General features: G+C 49.2%; 1 protein-coding gene and 1 long non-coding RNA gene across 2 annotated transcripts in view; both read left to right on the plus strand.

Annotated features, from left to right (window-relative positions):
* The first annotated feature begins 16,812 nt into the window (after positions 1-16,812).
* LOC123105304 (40S ribosomal protein S12) lies at positions 16,813-19,049 on the plus strand. Its single transcript, XM_044527349.1, has 5 exons — positions 16,813-16,960; positions 17,065-17,112; positions 17,917-18,220; positions 18,582-18,647; positions 18,755-19,049. The coding sequence occupies exons 2-5, from the start codon at positions 17,108-17,110 to the stop codon at positions 18,812-18,814; spliced, it is 435 nt and encodes a 144-aa protein (XP_044383284.1). The 5' UTR covers positions 16,813-16,960; positions 17,065-17,107; the 3' UTR covers positions 18,815-19,049.
* Positions 19,050-20,099: 1,050 nt separating this feature from the next.
* LOC123105307 (uncharacterized) overlaps positions 20,100-21,923 on the plus strand; it is a 4,137-nt gene continuing 2,313 nt past the window's right edge. The window contains exons 1-2 of the long non-coding RNA XR_006450787.1: positions 20,100-20,311; positions 20,561-20,734. This is a non-coding gene — a long non-coding RNA (uncharacterized lncRNA). The remainder of the gene's footprint in view (positions 20,312-20,560; positions 20,735-21,923) is intronic.

The raw sequence follows: 21,923 nt of genomic DNA on the forward strand, positions 1-21,923 counted from the left end.
AACGGCGGAGAGGAGTGGCCACCCAGGGCCAAGCCCCTGGCAAAATCGTAAGTATCCGGATACCAGAGTAATTCATAGTATTCGTTTATTGCACAGCTTTCCCTTATGTTGAATATGTTTATGCAGCCCACCCAAAGACCGACTCGACGCATCGTCGAGCGGCTCACTAGACTCGTCGGATGTGAACTCGCTTCCGACGGCTTCCTCCCCCCGCCCTACGGATGACACCGAAGTGTTGTCCCAACAGGTTCCAAGCCGGGAGGAGGTGGTCCTGGAGGCGCCGCAAGGCGACCTCCCGGACTCCAGGAGTAAAGGGGATGAAACCCCCCAGGGCTCCAAGTCCGGCTCTAGGCCGGACACCGCTCCGGAACCTTCAAAGGTTCCAGAGTCCGGCGGGGGACCTCCTTCCAAGAGGAGCAAGCCCACCATGCCGGTGACCCCCGTCCAACCGGAGGCGCCGGACAATCTGTTGGAGGCGCTCCAAGGCGCCTCCATCGACGAGGAGCACCGCACCATTACGAGTGCGGTGGTCCAGAAGGTTCAGTCCGCCAAGAGCGGACTGACTGAAGCTTGTACTAGCCTTTTAACAGGCTTTGAGGTAAGTAAAGAATGTGTAAATAATATTACCGCATAGACAGTAGCCCCTGATGCTCTGTTTGGCGTTCGGGAAGAAAAGCCGAATAGAGGATCAAATAAAATTCGCAGGAGTCTAACAAAAAGGAGTCAATATGCATATGCAGGCTTCTCTGCTTGCATCCGCCGCACTGACTGCGGAAGTGGACACGCTAAAGCAGAACCTCGAGCAGTCCGAGCAAGAGCTCGGGCGTGCCAAGAAGCGGCTCGAGGACAATGAAGGTAAGAAATACCTTGTTTAAATATATATAAAAAGGTGTAATTGCAAAAAATGATAGGATTATCATGGCTATTGTAGGGGCCACGTCTGAGGTGGCGACCCTTAAGCAAGCGCTGGTCGAGGCCGAGAAGAGGGCGGCCACAATGCGCACCGAGCGGGAGAAGTATGAGGCCGAGGTTGGCAAGGTACGACAAGAGCTCCGGGCTCTCATGGAAAACATGAGAGTTTGGAGCTTGACTCAAAGACGCGAGCGTCCGAGCTTGCGGTGGCTATTGAAAATGCCAAGTCTGCCAAGGCCGAATCCTAGAAGACCCTCCAGGAGTTGGATGAGGTGAAGAAGATAGCGGCGGGTAAGGCATTCTTTATGCAAAGCAAACACATAAACGTGAGTTACTTGTTACTTACCCGAATCCGGAGCTCTCTAGGAGCGTTCGCAGATCTTCCCCGGAGTGTGTCCGATGCCGCCGTATTCTACCGAGCCAAGGAGGGCAGCTCGACAGAGAAGGTGTTCTGGTCTCAGTATGCTGAGGCCGGACACCCCGTGCCCCTGAGCGACCAGTTGAAGCAACTGGTCGAGCTCCACAAGGCGGCCGAACAGGCCATGAAGGGCCTCATAGTTCGGCTGTGGCCTGGAGAGGCTCTACCTGGGAGCTATTTCGGGCTGGTGCGGCGGCTGGTGGCGGTCTGTCCAAGGCTCGAAGTCATCAAGCGCTCCGTCTGCATTGAAGGTGCCCGTAGGGCCCTTGCCCGTGCTAAGGTGCACTGGGGCAAGCTGGATGCTGAGAAGCTTGTGAAGGACGGGCCACCGCCGGGGAAACAGCATCGCAAGCCCAAGAATTATTATAAGGATGTTCTGAAGGGTGCCTGCCTTGTGGCGGATGAATGTTCTAGGGATGTAATTTTTGAGTGAAACTTGCTCGTTTTGTCCTGTGCGCTGAAAACTTGTTCATATGCGCTAAGCAATGCTGTTGGAATTTAAAATATTACCTTCCGTGCGGCTGTTTATCAATTCTGAGAGATGGCAAGTCGTCGGCTTCTGCCCCCGTGCCGCTAGTGCTAGGGTGTTCGGGGATAAACCTGAGCGTTCTTTTTCCCATGTTTGGGTCCTTCGAGGGAGGCGCTCAGCCCAACGAACGAGGCAATCGGACTATAATGCGTGAACACTCTCACTTAGCCATATAATTCTATAATTTTAAATTTCGGCGAAGCCCCTGGTATTCGGAAGACCGAGTTCGGGGCGCTATCCACGCCTTGGCCGGACAGAGCCGACTCCTCGCTCTAAGCGGCATAAGTCGTTAGGGACTCGAAAAACCTCTCAAACAGCGACCAGCTCTCGCTTCATCATGACAGTCAGATTTAGCTTTCTCCACTGAGGTGCTCGACCCAGCTCAACTGGGGCACAATCGCAGTGGTTCTCCTAGTGCTACCTTAGCCGATATAGAGGAATGTAAGGCACCAAAACATAGGAGCCGAGCAAACCCAACTATTGACCCAAGACATGATTCGAAGCCGATGCATATAATGCTATAAGTTCGGGGTGCCGCACTTGTTAAAGTGTTCGGACTTCTCACACCATATTGAGGGGTACTAAAGCCCCTGGCGTATTTAGGCTGTACCAAAGTGTACGGGTGCAATATGTCGTTAAGGAACATATATAAATAAAAAAAGAGTAATGCGAAAATAGACAAAAGCTACGCACTGTTTATTAAAGAGGGCTGGGGTCAAAGTAGAACAATACAAATAATGCGATAAGCAAAAAGTTGGACTATGTAACATGTCTGTTCCAGGGGCAAGCTGCGGAATAGTATGCGAAACAGGTATACAGCTCGTGATAGAGACCACCTGGGAGTTCTGTAATGCGGCATGGCTTGTATGCTTCCCTGGTTCTTGCATCGTTTGTGCGGCAATTGAACTACCGAACAGGCCTTCCGAAGAGTGGAGTCCTGAAAGTAAGAGAAAATTAAAAAATCGGCAGCCCCTGGTGCGGTTTAAGCCGTGTTTCGGGCATGCCGTGATGGTGCCCCTCCCCCTGTACCCATGGTATTTCTAGAGCGTAGTTATGTACGCGAAGTACTGGTGTCACATTTTTGCGAGGGCTGGGGTTGGGGCCGCATTGCTACGCCTGCTCGGATCATGCCAGGCGGTCTTGTTGTAGGTTACCCCGGGCGCGCTTGACGGTGTTCGGTCCGGAGAGGCTGCTTTGTACTTCCGCTGCAAGGGCCGCCGTGTGCTCCTCCGTTCGAAGGGAGTGTTCGGTGTTTCCATTGACCGTAATTACTCCTCGAGGGCCTGGCATCTTGAGCTTAAGGTATGCGTAGTGCGGTACCGCATTGAACTTGGCGAATGCGGTTCGCCCGAGCAGTGCGCGATAGGCACTGCGGAATGGGACTATGTCGAAGATTAACTCCTCGCTTCGAAAATTATCCGGAGATCCGAAGACCACTTCAAGTGTGACTGAGCCTGTACAGTTGGCCTCTACACCTGGTATTACGCCTTTAAAGGTCGTTTTGGTGGGCTTAATCCGCGAGGGATCTATGCCAATTTTCCGCACTGTATCCTGGTAAAGTAGGTCCAGGCTGCTGCCGCCGTCCATAAGGACTCTAGTGAGATGAAATCCGTCAATAATTGGGTCTAGAACCAATGCGGCGAATCCGCCATGACGGATGCTAGTGGGATGGTCCCTTCGATCAAAGGTGATCGGGCAGGAGGACCATGGGTTGAACTTTGGGGCGACCGGCTCTACCGTGTATACGTCCCGTAACACGCGCTTCCGCTCCCTTTTGGGGACGTGGGTTGCGTATATCATGTTCACCGTCCGCACTTGTGGGGGGAAACCCTTTTGTCCACTGTTGTTCGGCGGTCGGGGCTCCTCGTCGTCATTGCTATGCATCCCCTTGTCTTCATTTTCGGCGTTTAACTTGCCTGCCTGCTTGAACACCCAACAATCCCTGTTGGTGTGATTGGACGGCTTCTCGGGGGTGCCAGGTATCTGGCACAAGCGGTCGAGTATTCGGTCCAAACTGGACGGGCCCCTAGGATTCCTTTTGAATGGCTTTTTCCACTGACCGGATTTAGAGCCTCTGAATCCGGCATTAACTCCCGTATCCTCAGCATTGTCACCATTAATGCGGCGCTTCTTCTTGTTGCGATGCGACCTGCCACTACTGTCCCTGGTATCCGAATTACCAGGGTTCTTGGACATATTGTTGCTACGAGCAAGCCAGCTGTCTTCTCCCACGCAAAAGCGGGTCATGAGTGTCGTGAGTGCTGCCATAGACTTCGGCTTTTCCTGTCCAAGGTGCCGGGAAAGCCACTCGTCACGGATATTGTGCTTGAAGGCTGCTAGGCCTCATGTTGGGGAATGTAGCAGAAATTCAAAATTTTCTACGCATCACCAAGATCAATCTATGGAGTAATCTAGCAACGAGGGGAAGGAGAGTGCATCTACATACCCTTGTAGATCGCTAAGCGGAAACGTTCAAGTGAACGGGGTTGATGGAGTCGTACTCGTCGTGATCCAAATCACCGATGATCCTAGTGCCGAACGGACGACACCTCCGTGTTCAACACACGTACAGCCCGGTGACGTCTCCTACGCCTTGATCCAGCAAGGGGAGAAGGAGAGGTTGGGAAGACTCCATCCAGCAGCAGCACGACGGCGTGGTGGTGGTGGAGAAGCGTGGTACTCCAGCAGGGCTCCGCCAAGCACCACGAGAGACGAGGAGGAAGAGGGGTAGGGCTGCGCCAACAGGGAGATTGAATCGCGTGTTGGGCTGCCCCCTTTGCTCAAGTATATATAGGGGAAGGGGACGGGCTGCGCCCCCACCTAGGGTTCCCTCCCTAGGGGTGGCGGCAGCCCCCAGATCCCATCTGGGAGGCGGCCAAGGGGGAGAGAGAGGGGGGCGCACCTAGGGTGGGCCTTAGGGCCCATCTGCGCCTAGGGTTTGCCCCCTCTCCCCTTGAGGACGCCTTGGGCCTTGGTGGGAGGCGCCCCAGCCCACCTAGGGGCTGGTCCCTTCCCACTATTGGCCCATGTAAGCCTCCAGGGCTGGTGGCCCCACCTGGTGGACCCCCGGACCCCTCCGGTGGTCCCGGTACACTACCGGTGATGCCCGGAACACTTCCGGTGGCCAAAACCATACTTCTTACATATTAATCTTTACCTCCGGACCATTCCGGAACTCCTCGTGACGTCCGGGATCTCATCCGGGACTCCGAACAACATTCAGTAACCGCGTACATACTTTCCCTATAACCCCAGCGTCATCGAATCTTAAGTGTGTAGACCCTACGGGTTCGGGAGTCATGCAGACATGGCCGAGAAAACTCTCTGGTCAATAACCAACAGCAGGATCTGGATACCCATGTTGGCTCCCACATGTTCCATGATGATCTCATCGGATGAACCACGATGTCAAGGATTCAATCAATCCCGTATACAATTCCCTTTGTCTAGCGGTATGATACTTGCCCGAGATTCGATCGTCGGTATCCCGATACCTTGTTCAATCTCGTTACCGGCAAGTCTCTTTACTCGTTCCGTAACACATCATCCCATGATCAACTCCTTGGTCACATTGTGCACATTATGATGATGTCCTACCGAGTGGGCCCAGAGATACCTCTCCGTTTACACGGAGTGACAAATCCCAGTCTCGATTCGTGCCAACCCAACAGACACTTTCGGAGATACCTGTAGTGTACCTTTATAGCCACCCAGTTACGTTGTGATGTTTGGCACACCCAAAGCACTCCTACGGTATCCAGGAGTTGCACAATCTCATGGTCTAAGGAAATGATACTTGACATTAGAAAAGCTTTAGCATACGAACTACACGATCTTTGTGCTAGGCTTAGGATTGGGTCTTGTCCATCACATCATTCTCCTAATGATGTGATCCCGTTATCAACGACATCCAATGTCCATGGTCAGGAAACCGTAACCATCTATTGATCAACGAGCTAGTCAACTAGAGGCTTACTAGGGACATGGTGTTGTCTATGTATCCACACATGTATCTGAGTTTCCTATCAATACAATTCTAGCATGGATAATAAACGATTATCATGAACAAGGAAATATAATAATAACCAATTTATTATTGCCTCTAGGGCATATTTCCAACAGTCTCCCACTTGCACTAGAGTCAATAATCTAGTTCACATCGCCATGTGATTAACACTCACAGGTCACATCGCCATGTGACCAACATCCAAGAGTCTACTAGACTCAATGATCTAGTTCACATCACTATGTGATAAACACTCAAAGAGTTCTGGGTTTGATCATGTTATGCTTGTGAGAGAGGTTGTAGTCAACGGGTCTTGCCATATTCAGATCCCTATGTATTTCGCAAAACTTTATATCGTAGATGCTGCTACCACGTTCCACTTGGAGCTATTCCAAATTGTTGCTCCATTATACGTATCCGGTATCTCTACTCAGAGCTATCCGGATAGGTGTTAAGCTTGCATCGACGTAACTCTTTACGTCGAACTCTTTATCACCTCCATAACCGAGAAACATTTCCTTATTCCTCTAAGGATAATTTTGACCGCTATCTGGTGATCTACTCCTAGATCACCTTTGTACCCTCTTGCCAGACATGTGGCAAGGCACACATCAGGTGCGGTACTCAGCATGGCATACCGTATAGAGCCTATGACAAAGCATAGGGGACGACCTTCGTCCTTCCTCTTTCTTCTGCCGTGGTCAATCTTTGAGTCTTACTCAACTTCACACCTTACAACTCAGGTAAGAACCCCTTCTTTGACTGATCTATTTTGAACTCCTTCAAAAACATGTCAAGGTGTGCGTTCTTTGAAAGTATCATCAGGCGTCTTGATCTATCTCTATAGATCTTGATGCCCAATATGTAAGCAGCTTTATCCAGGTCTTCCTTTGAAAATCACTCTTCAAACAACCGTTTATGCTTTCCAGAAATTCTACATTATTTCGGATCAACAATATGTCATCCACATATACTTATCAGAAATGTTGTAGTGCTCCCACTCACTTTCTTGTAAATACAAGTTTCTAGCAAACATTGTATAAACCTAAAAGCTTTGATCACTCCATCAAAGCATATATTCCGACTCCGAGATGCTTGCTCTAGTCCATAGAAGGATTGCTGGAGCCAGCATACCTTTTAGCATCCTTAGGATCGACAAAAACCTTTTATTGTATCACATACAACTTTTCTTACGAAAACTGGTAAGAAAACTTGTTTTGACATCCATCTGTAAGATTTCATAATCGAAAAATACAGCTAATGCTAACATGATTCCGACGGACTTAAGCATCGCTACGGGTGAGAAATTCTCATCGTAGTCAACTCCTTGAACTTGTGAAAAGACTCTTTCCCACAAGTCGAGCTTCATAGACGGTAACATTACCGCCCACGTCCGTCTTCTTCTTAAAGATCCATTTATCTCGATGGCTTGCCGATCAACGGGCAAGTCCACCAAAGTCCATACTTTATGGATCCTATCTCGGATTTCATGGCTTCTAACCATTTGTCGGAATACGGGCCCACCATCGCTTCTCCATAGCTCGTAGGTTCATTGTTGTCTAACAACATGATATCTAAGACAGGATTACCGTACCACTTAGGAGTAGTACATATCCTTGTCGACCTACGAGGTTCGATAGCAACTTGATCCGAAGCTTCATGATCACTATCATTAACTTCCTATTCAACAGACGTAGGCTGCCACAGAAAACATCTTTCTGTGTTGCATCACTCTCTGGTTGAAATAAAGGTTCGACAACCTCATCAAGTTCTATCTTCCTCCCACTCAATTCTTTCGAGAGAAACTCCTTCTCGAGAAAGGACCCGTTCTTAGCGACAAACAATTTGCCCTCGGATCTGAGATAGAAGGTATACCCTACTGTCACCTTTGGGTATCCTATGAAGATGTGTTTGTCCGCTTTGGGTTCGAGCTTCTCCGGCTGAAGCCTTAAGCATCGCAGCCCCAAACATTAAGAAACGACAACTTTGGTTTCTTGCCAAACCAATGTTCATACGACGTCGTCTCAACGGACTTAGATGGTGTCCTATCTAAAGTGAATGCAGCTGTCTCTAACGCATAACCTCAAAATGAAAACGGTAGATTGATAAGAGACATCATAGATCGCACCATATCTCATAAGGTTCGATTACGACGTCCGGACACACCATACCCTGTGGTGTTCCAGGTGGCTTCAACTGTGAAACAATTCCACAATGTCTTAAGTGTTTGCCAAACTCATAACTCAGATATTCTCATTGATCAGATCGTAGGAATTTGATCTTCTTGTTATGATGATTCTTAACTTCACTCTGAAATCGCTTGAACTTTTCAAACGTTTTAGACTTGTGCTTCATTAAGTAAATATACCTATATCTACTCAAATCGTCAGTGAAGATGAGAAAATAGCGATATCCACCGCACGCTTCAATTCTCATTGGATCACACACATCAGCATGTATGATTTCCAACAAGTCACTTGCCCGTTTCATCGTACCTCAAAGCGGGGTCTTAGTCATCCTGCCCATGAGGCATGGCTCGCATGTGTCAAGCGATTCAAAATCAAGTGACTCCAAACATCCATCGACATGGAGTTTCTTCATGCATCTTACGCCAATATGACTTAAGCGGCAGTGCCACGAGAAAGTGGTACTATCATTATTAACTCTACATCTTTTGGTGTGAACATGTGTATTACCACGACCAAGATTCAATGAACCATTCACATAGGGTGCATGACCATGAAAGGTATCATTCATGTAAAACAGAATAACCATTATTCTCTAACTTAAATGAATGACCGTATTGCAATGAACATGATCTAATCATATTCATGCTCAACGTAGACACCTGATAACATTTATCTAGGTTCAATACTAATCCCGAAGGCAGATGGAGCGTGCGATGGTGATCTCATCAACTTTGGAAACACTTCCAACACACATCGTCACCTCGCCCTTAGCCAGTCTCCGTTTAGTCCGTAGCTTTTGCTTCAAGTCACCAGTAATAGCAACTGAACCGGTATCCAATACCCAGGTGCTACCAGGAGTACTAGCGAGGTACACATTAATAACACGTATATACTTTGTTGAAGTTGCCAGCCTTCTTATCTACCATGCATTTGGGGTAATTCCGCTACCAGTGACCGTTCCCCTTACAATAGAAGCACTTAGTCTCGGGTTTGGGTTCAACCTTGGGTTCCTTCACTGGAGCGGCAACTGGTTTGCCATCCATGAAGTTTCCCTTCTAGCCCTTGCCCTTCTTGAAACCAGTGGTCTTGTTAAACCATCAACACTTGATGCTCCTTCTTGATTTCTACCTTTTGCGGTCTTAAGCACCGCGAACAGCTCCGGGATCAACTCCATCCCTTGCATGTCATAGTTCATCACGAAGATCTAGTAGCTTAGTGATAGTGGCTAGAGAACTCTATCAATCACTATCTTATCTGGAAGTTTAACTCCCACTTGATTTAAGTGATTGTAGCACCCAGACATTCTGAGCACATGCTCACTAGCTGAGCTATTCTCCTCCATCTTGTTGGCAAAAGAACTTGTCAGAGGTCTCACACCTCTCAACACGGGCATGAGCCTGAAATCCCAATTTCAGCTCTTGGAACATCTCATATGTTCTATGGCGTTCAAAACGTCATTGGAATCCCGATTCTAAGCCGTAAAGTATGGTGCACTAAACTATCAAGTAGTCATCAGGATGTGTCTGTCAGGTGTTCACAACATCCACAGACGACGTTGTAGGGGTTTGCACATCGAGCGGTGCATCAAAGACGTAAGCCTTCTGTGTAGCAGTGAGGACACTCCTCGGACTACGGACCTAGTCCGCATCATTGCTTACAATATCTTTCAACTTGGTCTTTCTCTAGGAACGTATTGAAACAGGGAGCTACAACGTGAGCTATTTATCTACAACATATTTGCAAAGACAATTTAGACTATGTTCATGATAATTGAGTTCATCTAATGAACTCCCACTCAGATAGACATCCCTCTAGTCATCTAAGTGAAACATGATCCGAGTCAACTAGGCCGTGTCCGATCATCACGTGAGACGGACTAGTCAACATCGGTGAACATCTTCATGTTGATCGTATCTTCTATACGACTCATGCTCGACCTTTCGGTCTTCCGTGTTCCGAGGCCATGTCTGTACATGCTAGGCTCGTCAAGTCAACCTAAGTGTTTTTGCTGTGTAAATCTGGCTTACACCCGTTGTATTCGAACGTTAGAATCTATCACACCCGATCATCACGTGGTGCTTCGAAACAACGAACCTTCGCAACGGTGCACAGTTAGGGGGAACACCTTTCTTGAAATTTTAGTGAGGGATCATCTTATTTAAGCTACCGTCGTTCTAAGCAAATAAGATGTAAAACATGATAAACATCACATGCAATCAAATAGTGACATGATATGGCCAATATCATTTTGCTCCTTTTGATCTCCATCTTCGGGGCTCCATGATCATCGTTGTCACCGGCATGACACCATGATCTCCATCATCATGATCTCCATCATCGTGTCTTCTTGAAGTTGTCTCGTCATCTATTACTTCTACTACTATGGCTAACGCTTTAGCAATAAAGTAAAGTAATTACATGACGTTTATGTTGACACGCAGGTCATAAATAAATAAAGACAACTCCTATGGCTCCTGCCGGTTGTCATACTCATCGACATGCAAGTCGTGATTCCTATTACAAGAACATGATCAATCTCATACATCACATATATCATTCATCACATCCTTTTGGCCATATCACATCACAAGGCATATGCTGCAAAAACAAGTTAGACGTCCTCTAATTGTTGTTGCAAGTTTTTACGTGGCTGCTATAGGTTTCTAGCAAGAACGTTTCTTACCTACGCGAAAACCACAACGTGATATGCCAATTTCTATTTACCCTTCATAAGGACCCTTTTCATCGAATCCGATCCGACTAAAGTGGGAGAGACAGACACCCGCTAGCCACCTTATGCAACTAGTGCATGTCAGTCGGTGGAACCAGTCTCACGTAAGAGTACGTGTAAGGTCGGTCCGGGCCGCTTCATCCCACGATGCCGCCGAATCAAGATAAGACTAGTAACGGCAAGTAAATTGACAATATCGACGCCCACAACTGCTTTGTGTTCTACTCGTGCATAGAAACTACGCATAGACCTAGCTCATGATGCCACTGTTGGGGAACGTAGCAGAAATTCAAAATTTTCTACGCATCACCTAGATCAATCTATGGAGTAATCTAGCAATGAGGGGAAGGAGATTGCATCTACATACCCTTGTAGATCGCTAAGCGGAAGCGTTCAAGTGAACGGGGTTGATGGAGTCGTACTCGTCGTGATCCAAATCACCGATGATCCTAGTGCCGAACGGACGGCACCTCCGTGTTCAACACACGTACAGCCCGGTGACGTCTCCTACGCCTTGATCCAGCAAGGGGAGAAGGAGAGGTTGGGGAAGACTCCATCCAGCAGCAGCACGACGGCGTGGTGGTGGTGGAGGAGCGCGGGACTCCAGCAAGGCTTCGCCAAGCACTACGAGAGACGAGGAGGAAGAGGGGTAGGGCTGCGCCAACAGGGAGATTGAATCGCGTGTTGGGCTGCCCCTTTGCTCAAGTATATATAGGGGAGGGGAGGGGCTGCGCCCCCACCTAGGGTTCCCTCCCTAGGGGTGGCGGCAGCCCCCAGATCCCATCTGGGAGGCGGCCAAGGGGGAGAGAGAGGGGGCGCACCTAGGGTGGGCCTTAGGGCCCATCTGCGCCTAGGGTTTGCCCCCTCTCCCCTTGAGGACGCCTTGGGCCTTGGTGGGAGGCGCCCCAGCCCACCTAGGGGCTGGTCCCTTCCCACTATTGGCCCATGTAAGCCTCCGGGGCTGGTGGCCCCACCTGGTGGACCCCCGGACCCCTCCGGTGGTCCCGGTACACTACCGGTGATGCCCGGAACACTTCCGGTGGCCAAAACCATACTTCCTATATATTAATCTTTACCTCCGGACCATTCCGGAACTCCTCGTGACGTCCGGGATCTCATCCGGGACTCCGAACAACATTCAGTAACCGCGTACATACTTTCCCTATAACCCTAGCGTCATCGAACCTTAAGTGTGTAGACCCTACGGGTTCGGGAGTCATGCAGACATGGCCGAGACAACTCTCCGGTCAATAACCAACAGCGGGATCTGGATACCCATGTTGGCTCCCACATGTTCCACGATGATCTCATCGGATGAACCACGATGTCAAGGATTCAATCAATCCCGTATACAATTCCCTTTGTCCAGCGGTATGATACTTGCCCGAGATTCGATCGTCGGTATCCCGATACCTTGTTCAATCTCGTTACCGGCAAGTCTCTTTACTCGTTCCGTAACACATCATCCCGTGATCAACTCCTTGGTCACATTGTGCACATTATGATGATGTCCTACCGAGTGGGCCCAGAGATACCTCTCCGTTACACGGAGTGACAAATCCCAGTCTCGATTCGTGCCAACCCAACAGACACTTTCGGAGATACCTGTAGTGTACCTTTATAGCCACCCAGTTACGTTGTGACGTTTGGCACACCCAAAGCACTCCTACGGTATCCGGGAGTTGCACAATCTCATGGTCTAAGGAAATGATACTTGACATTAGAAAAGCTTTAGCATACGAACTACACGATCTTTGTGCTAGGCTTAGGATTGGGTCTTGTCCATCACATCATTCTCCTAATGATGTGATCCCGTTATCAACGACATCCAATGTCCATGGTCAGGAAACCATAACCATCTATTGATCAACGAGCTAGTCAACTAGAGGCTTACTAGGGACATGGTGTTGTCTATGTATCCACACATGTATCTGAGTTTCCTATCAATACAATTCTAGCATGGATAATAAACGATTATCATGAACAAGGAAATATAATAATAACCAATTTATTATTGCCTCTAGGGCATATTTCCAACACCTCAACGTTCGGACAATCGACTATTTGATTTTTCTTTGTTAGGAACCGTGTCCAGAATTGCCTGGCCGATTCCTCTGGCTGCTGAATTACATGACTTAGGTCATCGGCGTCTGGGGATCGCACATAAGTGCCCTGGAAATTGTCGAGGAATGCGGCTTCCAGGTCCTCCCAACAACTGATTGATCCTGTTGGCAAGCTGTTAAGCCAGTGCCGAGCTGGTCCTTTAAGCTTGAGTGGGAGGTATTTGATGGTGTGGAAATCATCACCGCGGGCCATGTGGATATGAAGGAGATAATTCTCGATCCATACCGCAGGATCTGTTGTGCCATCATATGATTCGATATTTACGGGTTTGAAACCCTTGGGGATTTGATGATCCATTATTTTGTCTGTGAAGCATAGTGGGTGTGCGGCGCCTCTGTACTGGGCTATATCACGACGTAGCTCCAATGAGCTTTGTCTACTGTGTTCGGCCCTGCCGAATTTGTGGCCGGCGTGACGGTTACTGTCTCGAGCCGTGGGGCGCCCACGCGATCCGTAGATCGATCTTGTTTGCCTTGCCTTGTCCTCCAACATATCTCATAAGTCCGGCGCATATTCCCGTGCCTTGGTACGGGGTGCGGCTTGAGTGGAGGGCCGAGAGGCCTCTCTGTCGCGGCCACGAGGTGGCCGGTCGGCCGCATCACGTGCTTCCTCCTCTAATCGGGGTAGCAACCTGCGCTTTGGGTAGCTCTTGGAGGGGCGTTCGAGTTTATGCTCTTCGGCCGCAAGGACTTCAGTCCATCTGTCGACTAGCAAATCTTTGATCAGCTCTAAGCTGTTGCTGTTTTTTCTTGAGGCTTCTTGTCGTGGCCATAAGACTGCGTTGAAAACGTTCTTGCTCGACGGGATCCTCTGGCACGACGAATTCGTCATCGTCGAGGCTTGCCTCGTCTTCGGAGGGAGGCATATAATTATCGTCCTCGACCTCTCTGTCTGCCGCTCTCTCATGAGGGCTGGTTTCTCCATCCTCCTGTGCTAAATCTTGCTGGAGGGGGTTTTCTTCGGCACTTTCCGGAGTATTATTATCTCCCGTGCTGGAATCACCGTATTTGTTTTGGTGGGATTTTGAGCGGTGCCGCTGACACCGGCGCTCAGGCTGCTTCTTGGAGGGGTCATCCTCCGCTGTTCCATTGCCATCTCCTTCTTTTGGGGTGTCCACCATGTATATGTCATATGACGAGGTGGCTTTCCAGGGCCTGATAGGCGCTGGTTCTTCATCGTCTCCTTCATCGGCGTCCATACCGTCGATGTCTTCGGAGTCGAAGTCGAGCATGTCGGTTAAGTTGTCGACAGTGGCTACAAAGTGGGTGGTGGGTGGGCTTTGAATTTCTTCATCGTCCGAATCCCAACCTTGCTGGCCGTAGTCCGGCTAGGGCTCTCCTGATAAAGAGAGAGACTTCAGTGTCTTCAGAATATCGCCGAAAGGCGAGTGCTGAAAGATGTCCGCGGTAGTAAACTCCATAATCGGCGCCCAATCGGATTCGATCGGCAGGGGCGCGGAGGGTTCGGAGCCCGGAGAGGAGTCCGGCTCCTTGGAGTCACGAGTCTCGTAGAGTGTGGGGCTGGTGTTCGGCTCGATCGCCATTGGGATTGCAGCCCCCGAGGCAGCGTCCAACCACCCATCCTCGATCGGCGCAGTTGGCTCCGAATTAAGGGTCGAAGCCGATGCGGGTGCGGCCTCCAGGGAACTGTTCGGTGGCAGAGCTAGATCATGCTCGTCGTGACAGTGTGGCGCGCTCAGCAGTGGCTCGAATCCGTCGAAGATCAAGTCCCCGCGGATGTCGGCCGTGTAGTTTAAACTTCCAAATCTGACCTGACGGCCAGGGGCATAGCTTTTGATCTACTCCAGATGGCCAAGTGAATTGGCCCGCAGTGCGAAGGCGCCGAAGATGAAGATCTGTCCGGGGAGGAAGGTCTCACCCTGGACTGCATCGCCATTGATGATCGTAGGAGCCATCAAGCCTGACGGCGATGACACAGAGGAACTCTCAATGAAAGCACCAATGTCGGTGTCAAAACCGGTGGATCTCGGGTAGGGGGTCTCGAACTGTGCGTCTAGACCGGATGGTAACAGGAGGCAAGGGACACGAAGTTTTACCTAGGTTCGGGCCCTCTCGATGGAGGTAAAACCCTACGTCCTGCTTGATTAATATTGATGATATGGGTAGTACAAGAGTAGATCTACCACGAGATCGAAGAGGCTAAACCCTAGAAGCTAGCCTATGGTATGATTGTTGCTGTGTATGTTGTCCTACGGACTAAAACCCTCCGGTTTATATAGACACCGAAGAGGGTTAGGGTTACACAAAGTCGGTTACAATGGTACGAGATCTGCATATCCGTATCGCCAAGCTTGCCTTCCACGCCAAGGAAAGTCCCTTCCGGACACGGGACGAAGTCTTCAATCTTGTATCTTCATAGTCCAGGAGTCCGACTGAAGGTATAGTCCGGCCATCCGGACACCCCCTAATCCAGGACTCCCTCACCTGCCGTCCTCCAAGCTCTACCCTCCGTAAGGCACCTACCAACTAGTCTATTAAGCGACGGTGATTCCCCCTCGAACACGATCCCATTGTGGTGTTTCCATAGTTTCCAAAGAGCAAGTATGATGATGGCCCGCGCGTCCTTCTCCGGAATGCCTTCTATGCTCTTGTTAAGCAACCATTCCGAGAGCATGTCGTCTGGTCCTGGAGTCCACTCTGGTTTGCCCAACGCCGTGCAGTTCTGCAACCAAAAAGCCCTGGAGAAAGCACACTGCAACATGATATGATTTATCGTTTCATACTCTTGGTCGCATAGTGGGCATGCATCATGGTGCGGCAGCCCCACCTAGCCAAGCGATCGGAGGTCCAACATCGATTGCGGAAAACAAGCCATAGGAAGAAGCGACACTGTAGGGATGCCCGGCTCTTCCATGTTGCCATCGCCGTCGGAGCCACCTCCCTGCCCATAAACTTGGCAGCGTATGCTAAACGGGCAGAATATCCCCCATCACGCTTCCACGCCCAGGTGATCACATCTGGCACTCCCTCATGGAGTTGCACCACGTCGACTCTCGCCCATAACTCCATGAATTCCACAAGCGTCGACCCGTCCATGTCGGGGCCAACATCATGCGCCCATGCTCCGCTCGTTACAACCTCCTTGACATGCAGCAGTTTGTGTATGCGCTTGGGGATTCTGGAATGGATGTTTGGAGCGAATTCCTCAATCCTGTAGCCATCTAACCATCGATCCTCCCAAAACAAAGCTCGTCTGCCATCCCCGATCGTCGTGTGCATCGTCGCGTTACACAGTTGTTTGGCTACTTTTGGTATTGATAGCGTGAACTCACTCCACGGCCTCGAGTTGTCGGTCCGAGCAAGCCATGGCCACCTAGCCTGCATGACCGTGTTCATCCACCTGATGTCTGGCACTCCAAAGCCCCCGGCCCACTTAGGGGCGCAGACTACGGGCCATGCCACCGCACAATTGCCCCCGTTCGCCTCAGCTTTTCCACACCACAAGAAGCCACGTAAGATTTTGTTGATGGCCTTGATAGTCTTGACGGGAAGCTCGAAAGCTAACATCGCATGGATTGGCATCGCCAACAGAATAGACTTGACGAGAATTAGCCGGCTGCTCTTCGAAAGCGCTGATGCTCGCCATGTGGGTAGGCTTGACGTGATGTGATCCACCAATCCTTGAATCTGCGCGGCTGATTGCTGGCGGATGGTCAACGAGAGGCCTTTTCTTTCCTTTTTCCTTTTTTTTCATTTTTATATACAAATAATAAAGCGAGGCTCACGTTTTTTTTTTTGACAAAGATAAAACGAGGCTCAGGTCGCAAAAGAAGAAGACAAGCGAAGCTCCTCGAGAGAGAAGAAAACAATAAGCAGAAACGAGGCTTCTCACGGGTCTAAAGCAAGGCTTTTCGGAGAAATGGCCCAACACCCACTGGCCCAACGCACCACCACATTCGCGCGGCCCGCCGGGCAGGCCCCGCCGAGCGACAACAAAAGCCGCGACCCGTCGGCCTCCGCCCTCCTCCCCAAACCCCAGACGAAACCCTAGCCTGCCTCCCAGGAGCGCCGAGTCCCTCCGCCCCCAACAGGTGGGTGGCGGCGCTGAGCCCCTCTTCTCCTCCCAGCCTCCGTATCTCTTATCTTCCTCCGTCCGCGGCCTCGCTAATCCTCGAATCTCCCCTCCCTGTTGCAGATCTACGCGCGCGAGGTTCGGTTCGGTCTTCGGAGCTCGAGACATGGCGTAAGTTCCCCCCATCCAAATCTGTAGGGGTTTGTGGCCGTGTAATCCGACTGCAGCGCCGTGTGTTTGTCTGGTCCGGCGAACTGTTGGCCGTGCAGTAGACTCTGCGGTTACTCGGCGCACGTTTGTTTGTGCTACTTGTTGCCTTACCTCGGAGGAATGTGCTGCTGTTGCGGAGAAGCTGTCTTTGAGATAGCAAGTGATGTTGTTGAGGGCGGCATGGCCGTGCTTGATCAATTTCGTGTCGCTGCCTCACTGCTCTAGGTGTTCATGTTTGATAGATCCTGTCTAGTTGCCTAATTGGTTTTGCTCGACCTCGTGTAGTTTAGTTTATCTAATTTACTTCTAAGTGGGTTGAGAGGTGGTATCTGTCATGCAAAGTACCCGGTCATGCAAGGTTGCATTTTATAGCTGTAGTGTAACCAATATTGTCCTTGTAGGAACACAACCGGATAGAGGATAGAGGATGCTATACTAACTACCTTTTTCCTGGGGTAGATTTGATTGTTATCTTACTGTACGAGTAATGTAATATGTAATATAGGTAACTATGCATGTGTGCATGTTTTATCATTAAGTGGTCATTTGGTCATTATGCTATGCATTGCCGTGAGCAGTATAACAATGTGTAATTTAGAAAGATGGCTGTACATAGAGGATGTTGTATTGAAAACTAATCCTGAGAAGGCCATTTGGTCTTTATGTGATGCCTTACTTTCGGGAAATGTCAATTCACTGTGTGATGCAAATGCATGAGCTGGCTTGTTTTTTCTGTCGACTTAGTCTTTCCTTTATGTTGATCAGGGAGGAGAATGCCCCAGTTGAGGTTGCCGCTCCGGTTGCGGCCCCTACCCCAGTTCTTGGAGAGCCCATGGACTTGATGACTGCTCTGCAGCTTGTGATGAAGAAGTCAAGCGCTCATGATGGCCTTGTCAAGGGACTCCGTGAAGCTGCGAAAGCGATTGAGAAGCATGCTGCTCAGATCTGTGTGCTTGCTGAGGACTGCGACCAGCCTGATTACGTGAAGCTGGTGAAGGCACTGTGTGCTGAGCACAACGTTCACTTGGTCACTGTGCCTAGTGCCAAAACTCTTGGCGAGTGGGCTGGGGTTAGTATTCTTGTTCATCTGCTTAGTAATATTTACATTTCTCCCAAATTTCACCTCATATTTATCTTCATATACACGTCATGTTCATTTGCAAAGCGAAATTTGCATTAATCCAATATATACCTCAATGAACATGTGGTCTGTTACATCTACTTGATTTCCACTAGGCATGCTTGGTCTCTCATGTTATTAATGGTCAAAGCTTATGTCTGGTCATTTACTAGCTGTTTTCCTAGTTTGTTGCTCAGCTTGTAGCTTAAAGTTGGGCATGCAGTATGATGGTTCTTCTTAGTTTGCAACAAACCTTGTATGGAAGCTGGAATTGCTTGCTGACAAATTCCATATGCTATATTTGATGCAGCTTTGCAAGATTGACTCTGAGGGCAAGGCAAGAAAGGTGGTGGGCTGCTCATGTGTCGTCGTGAAGGTAAGGATTCCATTCTGATTGTCGTGAAAGAAGAATCCTGTTCTATTTTAGTGCAAAGAGAATCTAATCCTAATCTAACTTTTGGCTGTTCTTTCCCCTCTAACCAGGACTACGGCGAAGATTCCGAGGGTCTTCACATCGTGCAGGAATATGTCAAGTCGCACTAGGGACGGCCTTCCAGTTTCCGGATTCTGCAGGATGCTAGTAGCTTCTTTATGATTGTGTTCCATGTCTGAAACTTGTTAGCCTATGAAAATTATCGTATGCGGTTTTGTTGAATCAGAGTTTCGTTTCTGGTGCTGGGACATCATGGCTTGATTGCCAGAGATACAGATCTTCCAGTTTCCATTTTGTTGGTGCTATCTCTATTAAATATGGGAGTATGTTGATTTTGAGCTTGCATGAGGTGTTGTGTCTACTGCTAAGTTTGATGAACGAAATTACTCCACGCGCGATGTTGACGGAACGATCTGCATAACCATAGTAAGCAACGCCCATTTGTGAATTAGTGAAAGATAAATTACCCTGGGAAGAATTATTTGATGTATGTTTTTCGTTAGATCATTGTGGTTTATCCCACCCAGGTAAAGCAGGAAATGCATGGACGTGCACTTTCATGAAGCAGCAAACACGAATACTCTCGGTTGTCCTGGAAGCAATGCTTGAAAGAAAGCGCAAGTGCCAAGAAGGGACTCTCACTGTAGAAGCATAGGGAATTCCATGATTGCTAGATCGATCCATAGGGATTGATGAAGAGTGAGCTGATAATGGAATTTTTCTTTGATAAACAGGAAACTTAAGATTAAGATGCTCTGGAATGGAAACAAAGGAATGTCAACAATACCCAGATTTAGTCAGATCCAATTCGAGGGATTTTGTAGGTTCATTAATCAAGCCTTGGCAGTTGTTCCGATCAGACTATTCTCAAAGATGCATACGGCACGCGTCATACATTGCAGGTAGCATTCCAGTTTAACAGCTTAGAGATAAACTGGAATTTCATGTTGTTACATCATACTCCCTCCGTTCGGATTTAGATGTCGCAACGTTTTTTTTGCGAAAACCCCCTCCATCTATTTCCGACCGAACCCACGGTCCTCGACCTCACTCTCTTCTCCGGCTGGCCGCCGCGGTCCGTACGGTGCTCTTCTCCGGCTCGCCGCCGCGCTGCCGCCGCACTCTCCCCCCTCCCCTCCCCTCCCTACCTTCTATCGCGTCGCCGCGCTCTCCTCCCCCACCTTCGGTGGCCTAGCCACGCTCCTCTCCTTCTTCCCGCGGCGACGGATTGGGTTCAAGCTTCGACCTTTGAGTTCAAGTCGGCGACGGATTCCGTCGATGCGAGGCCTTCACCGCCGCCAAGCTCCTGGCGCCGGTGGCCGCGAGCTTCAGGGGAGACCCCATCCTCTCTCCCTCCCAGATCCACCACGCAAAGCTCGCCTCGCTCGTGCCTGCTCCGCTCCGTGCCCCCGACGCTCCGTGCCCTCGCGCCTGCGCCTGCTCCGCTCCGTGCCCCCGACACCCCTGCTCTGCTCCGCCATGGAGGATGCGCTCCGCCATGGAGGATGCTGCTCCACCCCGCCATGGAGGATGCTGCTCCACCCCTGCGCCGCTCCGTGCCCCCGACGCTATGGAGGACGCCGCTCCATCCCTGCTCCAGCCTCAAGGTACTCCACCCCTGCTCAAGCCTGAAGGAACAACCATGGAGCTGCTTGTGAATGTTGCGCTGCTGTTCATCTCTGAATGTTGGGCTCCATATCTGAATATTGAGTGCTCCTGCATATTCTGAATTACTAGTGCATCCAGGAATCATTTAAGTTATGAACCATTGCATATTCTGAATTTTGTTCTACTCGTTATGGTAGTGTTGCTGCTAGATGATGATGCCATGCTCTATGTTGTACTCGATGTTTCAGACTGCATAAAAGTTCTGCATTGCCACTGAACTGGAGCATTTTCTGGTCGCCGCCTTGCTTGCGGGTTGCGCCGGCATAGGGAGGCCACGAGGACCATGTTGGCGACGTCGATCGGTTGGTCGCCCTGCATCTCAAGTAAGCAAGGAGGGAGCTTGCTGCCATCAAGATCACCTGGTACTCCTCCCAATCCTGAATCCAATCTTATTACCTTACCTACAGTAGCAATCTCAAAACTACGTAGTCCTGAATTTTGCAACTCATCATCTGAAACAATACATACATTCTGTTTTCTTTCTTGACATTACATAACATCCTTTCCTTTAATACCAAGGCCATCAAATACCAACTGAACAGTCACTGCCCAGTTTTTGATGATCAAAAACCAGTCCTCAACCTGCAAGTTTGTTTCATAAACTGGGCAGTGGCTGATGCATTTGGAAGTTTTGACCTATAAATAGACCCCATTTTCATTTGGAACCAGCATTCTTCATAGACATAGGATTCTTGTTACATGAAGACCATCAAATGCCAAATGAACTGTCAATTTTATATCATCGATGATTAATTAAAAACTAGTCCTGAACCTGCAAGTTTGTTTTTTAATTCCCTAAATAATCTCTTCCAATTTGCAAGTTTTGACACATGCAGTACTCCAAATTTAGGAGTACATCTCAAGTAAGCAAGGAGGGAGCATCTCAAGATTCAGTGTAACAAAGATTAGATTCTACAGTACATCAATGTAACAAAGATTAGATTAACTATAATTAGTCAGATATAATTAGTCAAGCTCTCTGTTTGGAGTACATATAATTAGTCAGATGTGATCCAGTAAGTTGAGATACTTGACTATATCCGGTAAGTTGAGAAACTTGAGTAGATTTTAAAAACACTTTGCTGAATCTACTCCAGGAGTATATGCACCATGTAATCCAGTAATCATCTGACTACCCTTGCTTAATTCCCCAATCGAGTCCTGAGCATCTCAAATGGGGATAATGTTGGTGATTTGGGTGACAACATGGGGAGTACCTTCAGAATACACAATATAACCAACAGTAGAGAATAGATGAATCGATTGTCAGTTGATTGTAGCACTAGCTGACCCCAAGTAAAGAAGAGCTGCTCTTTTCCTGCTGCTTGGAGGCTGCTGGTGCTCTTTTATTGCTACTTGAAGGCTCCTGGTTCTCTTTTCCTGCTGCTTGGAGGCTACTGGTACTCGAAGGGTGTTTCTGCCGCTTGAAGGAGGTGGCTGCTCTTTTCCTGCTGCTCGGAGGCTGCTCATGCTCTTTTCCTGCTGCTTGAAGGTTGTTGCTGCTCTTTTCCTGCTTCTTGGAGACTGCTGGTACTCGAAGGGTGTTTCTGC

The sequence above is a fragment of the Triticum aestivum genome, chromosome 5A (assembly GCF_018294505.1).
Source record: "Triticum aestivum cultivar Chinese Spring chromosome 5A, IWGSC CS RefSeq v2.1, whole genome shotgun sequence".
Lineage (NCBI taxonomy): Eukaryota > Viridiplantae > Streptophyta > Magnoliopsida > Poales > Poaceae > Triticum > Triticum aestivum.